The sequence below is a fragment of the Protomyctophum parallelum genome (genome assembly GCF_964188405.1).
Source record: "Protomyctophum parallelum genome assembly, chromosome: 10".
NCBI classification, from domain to species: Eukaryota; Metazoa; Chordata; class Actinopteri; order Myctophiformes; family Myctophidae; genus Protomyctophum; species Protomyctophum parallelum.
In genome coordinates, this window is record NC_139704.1 from 40579700 (window position 1) to 40590271 (window position 10572).

At 47.2% G+C, this 10572-nt stretch overlaps 1 protein-coding gene across 1 annotated transcript in view; it reads right to left on the bottom strand.

The window, feature by feature from the left end:
* Window positions 1-6344: 6344 nt before the first annotated feature.
* Window positions 6345-10572, bottom strand: part of LOC310865460 (ubiquitin thioesterase Zranb1-like) — a 25559-nt gene continuing 21331 nt past the window's right edge. Inside the window, 2 exon segments of the mRNA XM_083774584.1 lie at window positions 6345-8451; window positions 9953-10347. Of these exon segments, the coding sequence (XP_083630710.1) occupies window positions 8233-8451; window positions 9953-10347 (614 nt within the window). The 3' untranslated portion in view covers window positions 6345-8232.

The following is a 10572-nucleotide window of genomic DNA, read 5'->3' on the forward strand; positions in this document are numbered from 1 at the left end:
CCCCGGAATTTGGATAAATTCCAGTTCATCCAAAGGCTCAATCGTTGTAAGCAATGCTAGCTGATTGATTGGTGTTGAGGAAGCCACCCCGTCAACATTCTCAGGTGTAGCAGCGATCACCACCTCTTCCCATGTCTGGGACTCTGCAGGCTTGGAAGGGATGCTATAGCATCTTGCAGATGAAGACTCTGGGCCCTCACTAGTAGGTGGTGGAAGGGAGGCAGGCCAATGGGCTGCCCCTCGGGCGTCTGGTTTGGAGGGGGAAGGTGGTCCGGCTCTCGGACTGGGTCGAGTTGACTGGGTAGAGGTCCATAGCGATTGAACTTCATTCCCGTAGGTGAGTGGATGGGCCGGAACTTTTACTGCCCAGCCCAAGGACGTGTGGTTAGCAACAGGCCCACAAAATGGCCCAGCCACCACTGGCTCAATCGGGGTGACGAAATACGGGTAGTCAGGCCCGATGAGGGTAAGAGGCTTCACTTTGACCAAGTTGGTAAGTGGGAGGGTTAAGGTCGGATCCATCAGGTCAGGTTGACCTGCAGAGGTAATGGAGAAGGCCACGGCTGTACCGGTTATTTGAAGCACATTTGATCTCACCGTTAGGTTAAGGGCCTCGGGTGTGCCCCTCAGGTTAAGCTGCCGGACTGCAGCTGGGAGAATGATGGTCCTTTCGGTTCCATCATCTAGGACGGCAAAATCATCTGTGCTTCTTTCTCCATTAAATGGTGTGACCTTTGACACTTCCAACTTGACCTTTGAACAGTTTGGTTGGTCAATATGCAGCTTCTTGGTTGCTCCCATCGTGAGCATGCTCAGCTCCTTCTGGAACTCAGGTACGGCGTCCTCATCGGTGGGCCAATGGTCACCTGATGGCTGAGTAGCTGGAATGTTGGGTGGACTGGGTTCCTGTTGAGAGGGCAGTGGAACTGTAGGAGGTGGTATAGGGGTCCCGGGTTTTGACAAGCAGACGGCTTGGTGCGTCGGCTCTGCAGTGAAGGCTACTGGGCCTAGCGCTGCACTCGGTCGTCCCTGGAGGGCTGCGTATGCATGGCGGTCAACGGACACCTGCTGGGCTGAGCCCTCGGGTAGGTGGACGGACTCTCCCGGGTGGATGGACTCTGGACCAGCATCTACTTTCTTGTTCCTCTCCAGGAAAGATGAGACTATGTGGGCCTCCTCCAATTTCCACCGGGCATATCTCATCCGCCGCTGTTGCATCAGGTGTTCCGTGATGTACTCCCTTTCCTGCAGATCTTGCCGAGTCCGCTCCTCCAGGATCCGACATCGCTCGTCTGCGATTCTGTCCTCCTTGATCTGCTGTTCGACCTCCTGTAGAGCCAGGACCCTCTTCCTCTCATTTAGAGCGGCAACTTGGGTCCCCGACAGGGCTGTTGAGCGACCGCTGTGTTGGCTTCTCCCGCTGGATGCTCCCGAGCCGCCCGGTCCAGAAACTGCCCGGCTGGCAGCTCTGGATTGGTGAGCAGAACCTGCTTGGTTGGGCGCTCTGGAGTGGTGGACGGAGCCGGCCTGGCTCGACACTCTGGAGTGGTGGGTGGAGCCTGCCTGGCTGCACGAAGCAGGAGGCGGTTCCTCTGCGGGCTGGCTCGGTTCCAGCAAGGCTGCACTCGGCTGTTGTCGCCTCCGCTGGGGGTGAGGCAACCCTTCAACCAGCAAGGCGGGTTGTTGCCTTGTGGCATGGGCCTTGGGTGGGACGGTGGCTCCCTGGAGCGGCTTCATGGCCCTTTTGTCCGGCTCCGCTTGATCCTCCAATTTCTCTTCTTCCTCCTCTTCATCCTCCAGCCTTCTGCCTTCCTCTCTGCCTGCCATCGGTTCCATTACATCCGGCTCGAAGGACCATTGAAAGAGTGCTTGCACTCGGAATAGTTCGTATATGGGTATAGGTGAGGTGTAATGGACAAAATGGTGAGCAGGCAAGGCCACCGGCCAGGCTGACCAAGACGAGGCAGAGGCAGAGGATTCGGTTTAAGGTTTTAATTGGTGTGTGCTGTACAAAGGGGACAAACAATATACAAGGTGTGGCATCAGTAAACGTATCCAAATCATAAATAGCAGTTACATCCAATAACGTCAATACTAAATAATATTCATGTCATGGGCAGCCTATATATATACAATATCAACACCTACACAATACACACATATATCTATATATATGAATATAATAGGTTGAATAATATGTGAATATAATAGGTTGAATACACAGTATATATACACATACCTACATATATACATACACATACATATACATATGCATATATATATATATATACATAAACACATGTGTGAATACACATATGGGTGATGCCGTTATGCAGGCCAAACACTATGTCTATTAGTCAACAGTTCGATTCAATGACCCATTAAGAAAATAAACAACTCAAGTACTGCTGCTAGTCATATAGTAAACAATAACAGGTGCAATGAAGTGAGTCCATGATGGGTGATTAATAGTTGTGGCAATGTATAAACAGTTGGGTTTCCAGAGGCTTTTGAACTCACGTTTGGTTAGTGGACGCACACAGTTGGAGAGTGAAGAGAGAGGGTGCTGGAGGTTTGTAGACAACAAGACACCACTGGTGTGGTGATCTTCTCAGCTTGAACGGGGGAATGAGTGCAGGACAGGTCCACTTATAGCCTCCAACACCTGTGCGTGGCCAATAGACAAGCTGCCACTCACTCAGGCTTGATTGGATGGGAGTTACTCTCCATGAGCCTTTTGACAGCCACCCCGGAATTTGGATAAATTCCAGTTCATCCAAAGGCTCAATCGTTGTAAGCAATGCTAGCTGATTGATTGGTGTTGAGGAAGCCACCCCGTCAACATTCTCAGGTGTAGCAGCGATCACCACCTCTTCCCATGTCTGGGACTCTGCAGGCTTGGAAGGGATGCTATAGCATCTTGCAGATGAAGACTCTGGGCCCTCACTAGTAGGTGGTGGAAGGGAGGCAGGCCAATGGGCTGCCCCTCGGGCGTCTGGTTTGGAGGGGGAAGGTGGTCCGGCTCTCGGACTGGGTCGAGTTGACTGGGTAGAGGTCCATAGCGATTGAACTTCATTCCCGTAGGTGAGTGGATGGGCCAGAACTTTTACTGCCCAGCCCAAGGACGTGTGGTTAGCAACAGGCCCACAAAATGGCCCAGCCACCACTGGCTCAATCGGGGTGACGAAATACGGGTAGTCAGGCCCGATGAGGGTAAGAGGCTTCACTTTGACCAAGTTGGTAAGTGGGAGGGTTAAGGTCGGATCCATCAGGTCAGGTTGACCTGCAGAGGTAATGGAGAAGGCCACGGCTGTACCGGTTATTTGAAGCACATTTGATCTCACCGTTAGGTTAAGGGCCTCGGGTGTGCCCCTCAGGTTAAGCTGCCGGACTGCAGCTGGGAGAATGATGGTCCTTTCGGTTCCATCATCTAGGACGGCAAAATCATCTGTGCTTCTTTCTCCATTAAATGGTGTGACCTTTGACACTTCCAACTTGACCTTTGAACAGTTTGGTTGGTCAATATGCAGCTTCTTGGTTGCTCCCATCGTGAGCATGCTCAGCTCCTTCTGGAACTCAGGTACGGCGTCCTCATCGGTGGGCCAATGGTCACCTGATGGCTGAGTAGCTGGAATGTTGGGTGGACTGGGTTCCTGTTGAGAGGGCAGTGGAACTGTAGGAGGTGGTATAGGGGTCCCGGGTTTTGACAAGCAGACGGCTTGGTGCGTCGGCTCTGCAGTGAAGGCTACTGGGCCTAGCGCTGCACTCGGTCGTCCCTGGAGGGCTGCGTATGCATGGCGGTCAACGGACACCTGCTGGGCTGAGCCCTCGGGTAGGTGGACGGACTCTCCCGGGTGGATGGACTCTGGACCAGCATCTACTTTCTTGTTCCTCTCCAGGAAAGATGAGACTATGTGGGCCTCCTCCAATTTCCACCGGGCATATCTCATCCGCCGCTGTTGCATCAGGTGTTCCGTGATGTACTCCCTTTCCTGCAGATCTTGCCGAGTCCGCTCCTCCAGGATCCGACATCGCTCGTCTGCGATTCTGTCCTCCTTGATCTGCTGTTCGACCTCCTGTAGAGCCAGGACCCTCTTCCTCTCATTTAGAGCGGCAACTTGGGTCCCCGACAGGGCTGTTGAGCGACCGCTGTGTTGGCTTCTCCCGCTGGATGCTCCCGAGCCGCCCGGTCCAGAAACTGCCCGGCTGGCAGCTCTGGATTGGTGAGCAGAACCTGCTTGGTTGGGCGCTCTGGAGTGGTGGACGGAGCCGGCCTGGCTCGACACTCTGGAGTGGTGGGTGGAGCCTGCCTGGCTGCACGAAGCAGGAGGCGGTTCCTCTGCGGGCTGGCTCGGTTCCAGCAAGGCTGCACTCGGCTGTTGTCGCCTCCGCTGGGGGTGAGGCAACCCTTCAACCAGCAAGGCGGGTTGTTGCCTTGTGGCATGGGCCTTGGGTGGGACGGTGGCTCCCTGGAGCGGCTTCATGGCCCTTTTGTCCGGCTCCGCTTGATCCTCCAATTTCTCTTCTTCCTCCTCTTCATCCTCCAGCCTTCTGCCTTCCTCTCTGCCTGCCATCGGTTCCATTACATCCGGCTCGAAGGACCATTGAAAGAGTGCTGGCACTCGGAATAGTTCGTATATGGGTATAGGTGAGGTGTAATGGACAAAATGGTGAGCAGGCAAGGCCACCGGCCAGGCTGACCAAGACGAGGCAGAGGCAGAGGATTCGGTTTAAGGTTTTAATTGGTGTGTGCTGTACAAAGGGGACAAACAATATACAAGGTGTGGCATCAGTAAACGTATCCAAATCATAAATAGCAGTTACATCCAATAACGTCAATACTAAATAATATTCATGTCATGGGCAGCCTATATATATACAATATCAACACCTACACAATACACACATATATCTATATATATGAATATAATAGGTTGAATAATATGTGAATATAATAGGTTGAATACACAGTATATATACACATACCTACATATATACATACACATACATATACATATGCATATATATATATATATATACATAAACACATGTGTGAATACACATATGGGTGATGCCGTTATGCAGGCCAAACACTATGTCTATTAGTCAACAGTTCGATTCAATGACCCATTAAGAAAATAAACAACTCAAGTACTGCTGCTAGTCATATAGTAAACAATAACAGGTGCAATGAAGTGAGTCCATGATGGGTGATTAATAGTTGTGGCAATGTATAAACAGTTGGGTTTCCAGAGGCTTTTGAACTCACGTTTGGTTAGTGGACGCACACAGTTGGAGAGTGAAGAGAGAGGGTGCTGGAGGTTTGTAGACAACAAGACACCACTGGTGTGGTGATCTTCTCAGCTTGAACGGGGGAATGAGTGCAGGACAGGTCCACTTATAGCCTCCAACACCTGTGCGTGGCCAATAGACAAGCTGCCACTCACTCAGGCTTGATTGGATGGGAGTTACTCTCCATGAGCCTTTTGACAGATATCATCCAGTGTTAAGCACTGCCTCTGGCAGTCAGTAAGGATGAAATAGAACCACTACTCTCACGGTTAGGATGGCGTAGTGTTGGGCAGTCCCACGGCTGGCTACAAACTATGAACCGTTTGTCGAGATGACAGCTGTCAGTGTCACTTCCTCAAACTCGCTCCCGTTCCATTCATGCATTCTCGTAGCCCCCCGGGCACGTGACGTAGGAGTGTCAAAGTCTGCGTGACGTGCGTGCATGTGCATGTGCGTAGGAGAGGGGTTACAGGCGCGGAGCGCCACAAGCTGAATAATAAAAAGTGTGAATGGAGTTTCTAGGTGAAAGTGATGACGTGCCAATGTCTGCCATTGAGCCCCATTGTGTGCCAAAATCAGTCTGAATTTCATTTTCAGGCCAACATGTCCACAGTAGATACCTAAATAGGTTTCAATGGGGTTTCTAGGTGTACGTAATAGTATACGTAGGACTAGTAGCATGCCAAAGTTTGTGCTATTGCCATTGAGAATGCATGTGCATTTAGAATAAACTCCACACAGAAATGCCCACCCAAACAGTTTGATCCAACTCCTATCACAAGATGTAATGATGTACCTTTGTGTAATAAGGACTGTGATGTCCACTAGATGGTGCTAGAAACATGCAGGATGTGTGGAGCTGGCAATGTGACAAGCTGTGACAAATTTTACATTATATGTATGACTTCTTAAATGCATTATATGAGACTTAGTCATCCAATTGATCCAAACACTATATTTCTGCAATATGATTCACTGCAAATGTCAACTACCTTTACAGTGCTAACCCTGCTATAACTTTGAAGATTAATTATCTCAATAAAAAAAAGACATTGGACATTCAAAAAGGTGTTTTTATTTTTTCCTTATTTCGCCTGCCCTTTCAAATACACTCTGTATAGTGTGGTCAGGCCTAAATCCACAAACCATCATAGTCACAGCTGTAACTATTGCATAAATACAAAGCAACATACAGGTGATGCTCAACTTTGTGTGTATGACTAGAATGAAATACACACAAAAAAAGAGGTTACAGTACTCAATTGCAAGAAAACCCAATGAAAACGTCATTCACAGCAAAAAAGAAAACGGATTGATAACTTGTGTCCCTCCCCTAAACTTTGGTTTTACATGTTGTGGTCTTTCACAAAGACCATGACCTAAAAGATAGTTTCACGTAAGGACAACAAACAGATATTACAGAGGAAGATAAGAGCCATGCTGGTACCATGAGGGTGAACTTGATGACACATACTAGAAGAATAATGGGAAGGGTTGGGGGCCAAGATAAATGTGATTCTGGTGTTAACGCCGACAAGGAAATGTCTCTCACTCACGCCGACTCGCCTTCTCCAAAGCAAGCACCAGATTTGAACATCCTAATTGAGTTACTGTTAAACAATATTATAATACAAACAGAACCAAGTCTCACACACACCAGAAGTAAACTTTTCACCGATGGTCATGATCGCTTCTTTCCTCTCGTAGCGAGAATGTTCCTGTGCAACATAAAAACATCTTTGAGATTAAGAAAAAAAAGAAAGAAAAAAACACAAACCAAAACCTCTCTTTTTTTTTGTTTATATAGTTATACAGAATCTCAAAGCTCATATTAGCTCCAATAAGATCCCAAACAAATAAATATGTAGAATAAGTTTGGAGAAGAAAAAAAAAAACACACAAACATATATACGGTATATGTTTTCAACTCAACCAGTCTGGGAAAAAAAAGGTAAACTCAAGTTCCACCATGGTCTGTAATGCTAAACATTTATACTTTGTCTTACGATGGTGTATAAATTAAGCATTGATGACTGTGGCTTTGACTTGAAAAGGGACGAACTGTCTTTTCAAGAGCTTCATATATGACCTTTATTCAAGCAGTTATATTTATATATAAATTCATTTTTTGTTGATTTTCTTTTTTATAAATGTGCAGTGCTTAGTATTAAGAATTTGTCATAATTATAATTACACAATCTCTCTGTTCTGAAGGGTCTCCTGACGCAAAATATATATTGGCTCTATCTCTGCCAAAAAATAAAAACAACAACAAGCCAACTCTTTTACGACTGGAAAAAGAAAACATCCAAAAGGACAACAATTTGGAAGTGTGCTTTTTGTCAGTGCCCATAATAAACTGATATAAACTTGATTTGAATTGATGCTGGTATATCTCATTATACAGATTTTTTTTCTTCCTTTCTTAAACAACCACATGCATTTACATTTATGGATAAAGATTATTTATGCATTTTTTTACATCTGACAAAAAAAAGATAAAGATAATTAGCATTCGTAAACTAGGATCCTTTATTTTCCATCATCTCTAGGTCTCTCTCTCTCTCTCTCGCGCTCGCTCTCTATTTTTCTTTTTTTGCAGTAGTGGAGTCCTTTGTGTGTGTCAGTGTCAGGTTGTCAAGTGTCTGTGTTTTGTACATGTGTTTATAAGTGTATCTTGCATGTGTGCGCACGCTCCAACGGTGACATCTCCTGCGAGAAGTGCGATTGTGGTTGGGGGGGGAGGGGAGGGGGGGGCCTTGTGGTTCACTGGCCTCTCCCAAAGGCTTTCACAGTTTGTCCGTATCAGGAAAGATGAAACAAAAAACATGAAAACAAATCAAAGTGGGAGAGGGGGAGGGGAGAGTCCTGCCCTGCCACACCCCCTAGCGAGGACTGGCCCACACCCACACCGGGGGGGGGGGGGGAGGTCCAGGTTTGTCACTCGTCATCATCCTCCTCTTCTTCCTCGCCATCGGAGAGGGAGGCGCAGGGGCGGATCTGGCGGTAGCCGTCCAGCCACTTCTCTACCATCTGTGTGACCAGAGGGTGGTTCCGGCGCCGCGAGCTCTTCTGGAGCGCCACCAGAACTCCGCCCTCTGTTACGCAGCAGTCCAACCACTCCCTCAGCAACTTCTCCTGCTGCTCCTCGTTACCCATCTGAATAATAATAATAATAATAATAATAATAATAATAATAATAAAACTTTATTTGTATAGCACCTTTCATGACATGAAATGCAGCTCAAAGTGCTTTACAGAACAATGGAGAATAAAAGAAAAGCAAGGCAACGACATTAAAAAACAAGCAGTAATGCAATACAGTGAGGACATGAATAACAAAAATAAAATAAAATAAAAGATCAATTAAAAGCAATGTTGTAGAAGTGGGTCTTGAGCTGAGCTTTAAAAATGTCTACAGAGGCTGCCTGACGAAGGTACAGTGGGAGCTTGTTCCATGCCGACGGCCCGTAGAAGCAAAAAGCTGCTTCCCCGTATTTTTTAGTTGCCATTTTTTTAGGCAAAGCGAGCAGGCCAGCAGTGGAAGACCTTAGGGGGCGGTTTGGGACATATTTAGGCAGGCAGTCATGTAGGTAGGAAGGTGCAAGACCATTGAGAGCTTTATAGACAAGTAAAATAATTTTAAAATCAATCCTAAAAACAACCGGATGCCAAAACTGGAGTAATATGTTCTCTCATCTTAGTTCTAGTTAAAACTCTGGCTGCTGCATTTTGGACAAGTTGTAATCTGTCAGTTGTTTTCTTAGGCAGTCCTGAAAAAAGTGCATTGCAGTAATCAAGCCGAGAAAAAACAAAGGCGTGGATTAGCGTTTTTGCATCGTCCAAGGACAAATAGGCTCTGATTCGTGCAATATTTCTAAGGTGAAAAAAGGCAATCTTGGTAACATGATTAATGTGTGAATTAAAATTCAATTCAGAATCAATAATAACCCCCAGGTTCTTTACTGTACTGCTACTTTCTACAGTCAGGTTGCCAAGTCTGCTTATTATTGATTCTTTCTGCTCACTAGAACCGATTATGAGAACTTCTGTCTTATCCTCATTTAGCTTGAGAAAGTTCTCACTCATCCAACATTTGATGCTAGACAGACAGGAGGAGGTGCTAGACCTGAAGGAGGGAGGTGGGTGAGGACGGGGACACAGATGGAGAGAGAAAAGAATCAACAAACCTAGGCTACGAGGGAGCTTGTCATTACACCTGATTTATACCTAGTTGTTTGTGCATTGAGTTGAGCTCCAAAATAGCCAATTTACAAGCTAACAATGTGTTGTGCTTGCAGAGCTTACATTTTCAGTGGCTGACACTGGTGCGCAGCTAAGTACAAATCAGGCGTTACACATCATTCTTCACGCACCTTCACCACTCATTTACTGCCGAAGACGTTTTGACGTCCTATTTCCCAATGGTGCTCCCTCCCTGGGTTTTTATTGATTCAGAATAGCCTCTTATATCTACCGTATAGTAGCTTCACCGCTAGGCAATGCTCGTTTACGCTGTGGTCCGTCAATGAAATGTTTCCCCGCCGTCCACTACCATTATAAGTGCGATCTTTGGCCGTGTTGTTCTCGGAATTGAGGTGATTGAACAGAACGCCGATGTTGGGGCAATACATAACACACAGCCGGAGGGTGTCCTTACCTCCTGTGCTGACAGGAAGTGGATGTGGAGCAGCTTCCTCTCACTATCGACCAACGGCAGGAATGTGACGGTGACGTCGTCGTCTGTGTTGAGGTTGGCGCCTGCGCCGCGATTGTCAAAGCCATCATTCTCCATGGCCACCAGTGCTGAGAAGTGGCCCCGCGTGTAGCCGAGGGCTATGGGGCTCTTCCAGCAGAAACTCTGCTCCCACAGCAGGGGCAAGTACACACCTGGTGCACAGAGGAAAGACAGAGGGACGTAAGGAACAAGGTGTGGAAAGATGTCAAGGGTGTGGGAAGAGGAAATGGTGGTGATGGGAGAAAGGATTGATGGATGAAAAAGTGGGAGAAAGGAGAGAATGAACGAAAACAACAGAGCAACTCTCTGGAACGAGACTGGCCGTGGTCACACTTCAAGAACCCAATGTAAGACCGTGTAGCGTGCCCCCTGTTGCTTTAACTTTAATAATTAACAAATCAATCTTCTGGTGAATGTGGTGCTTCACCTCATGACTACCACAGCTGGGCTGTCTTTTTTCTCCTGTCTCTGAACAGTCTGCCATTGTGTTTATACTTTTTACAAGGTTCACCTGCCGGCCATTTTAAAAACGAAGGGCCCCT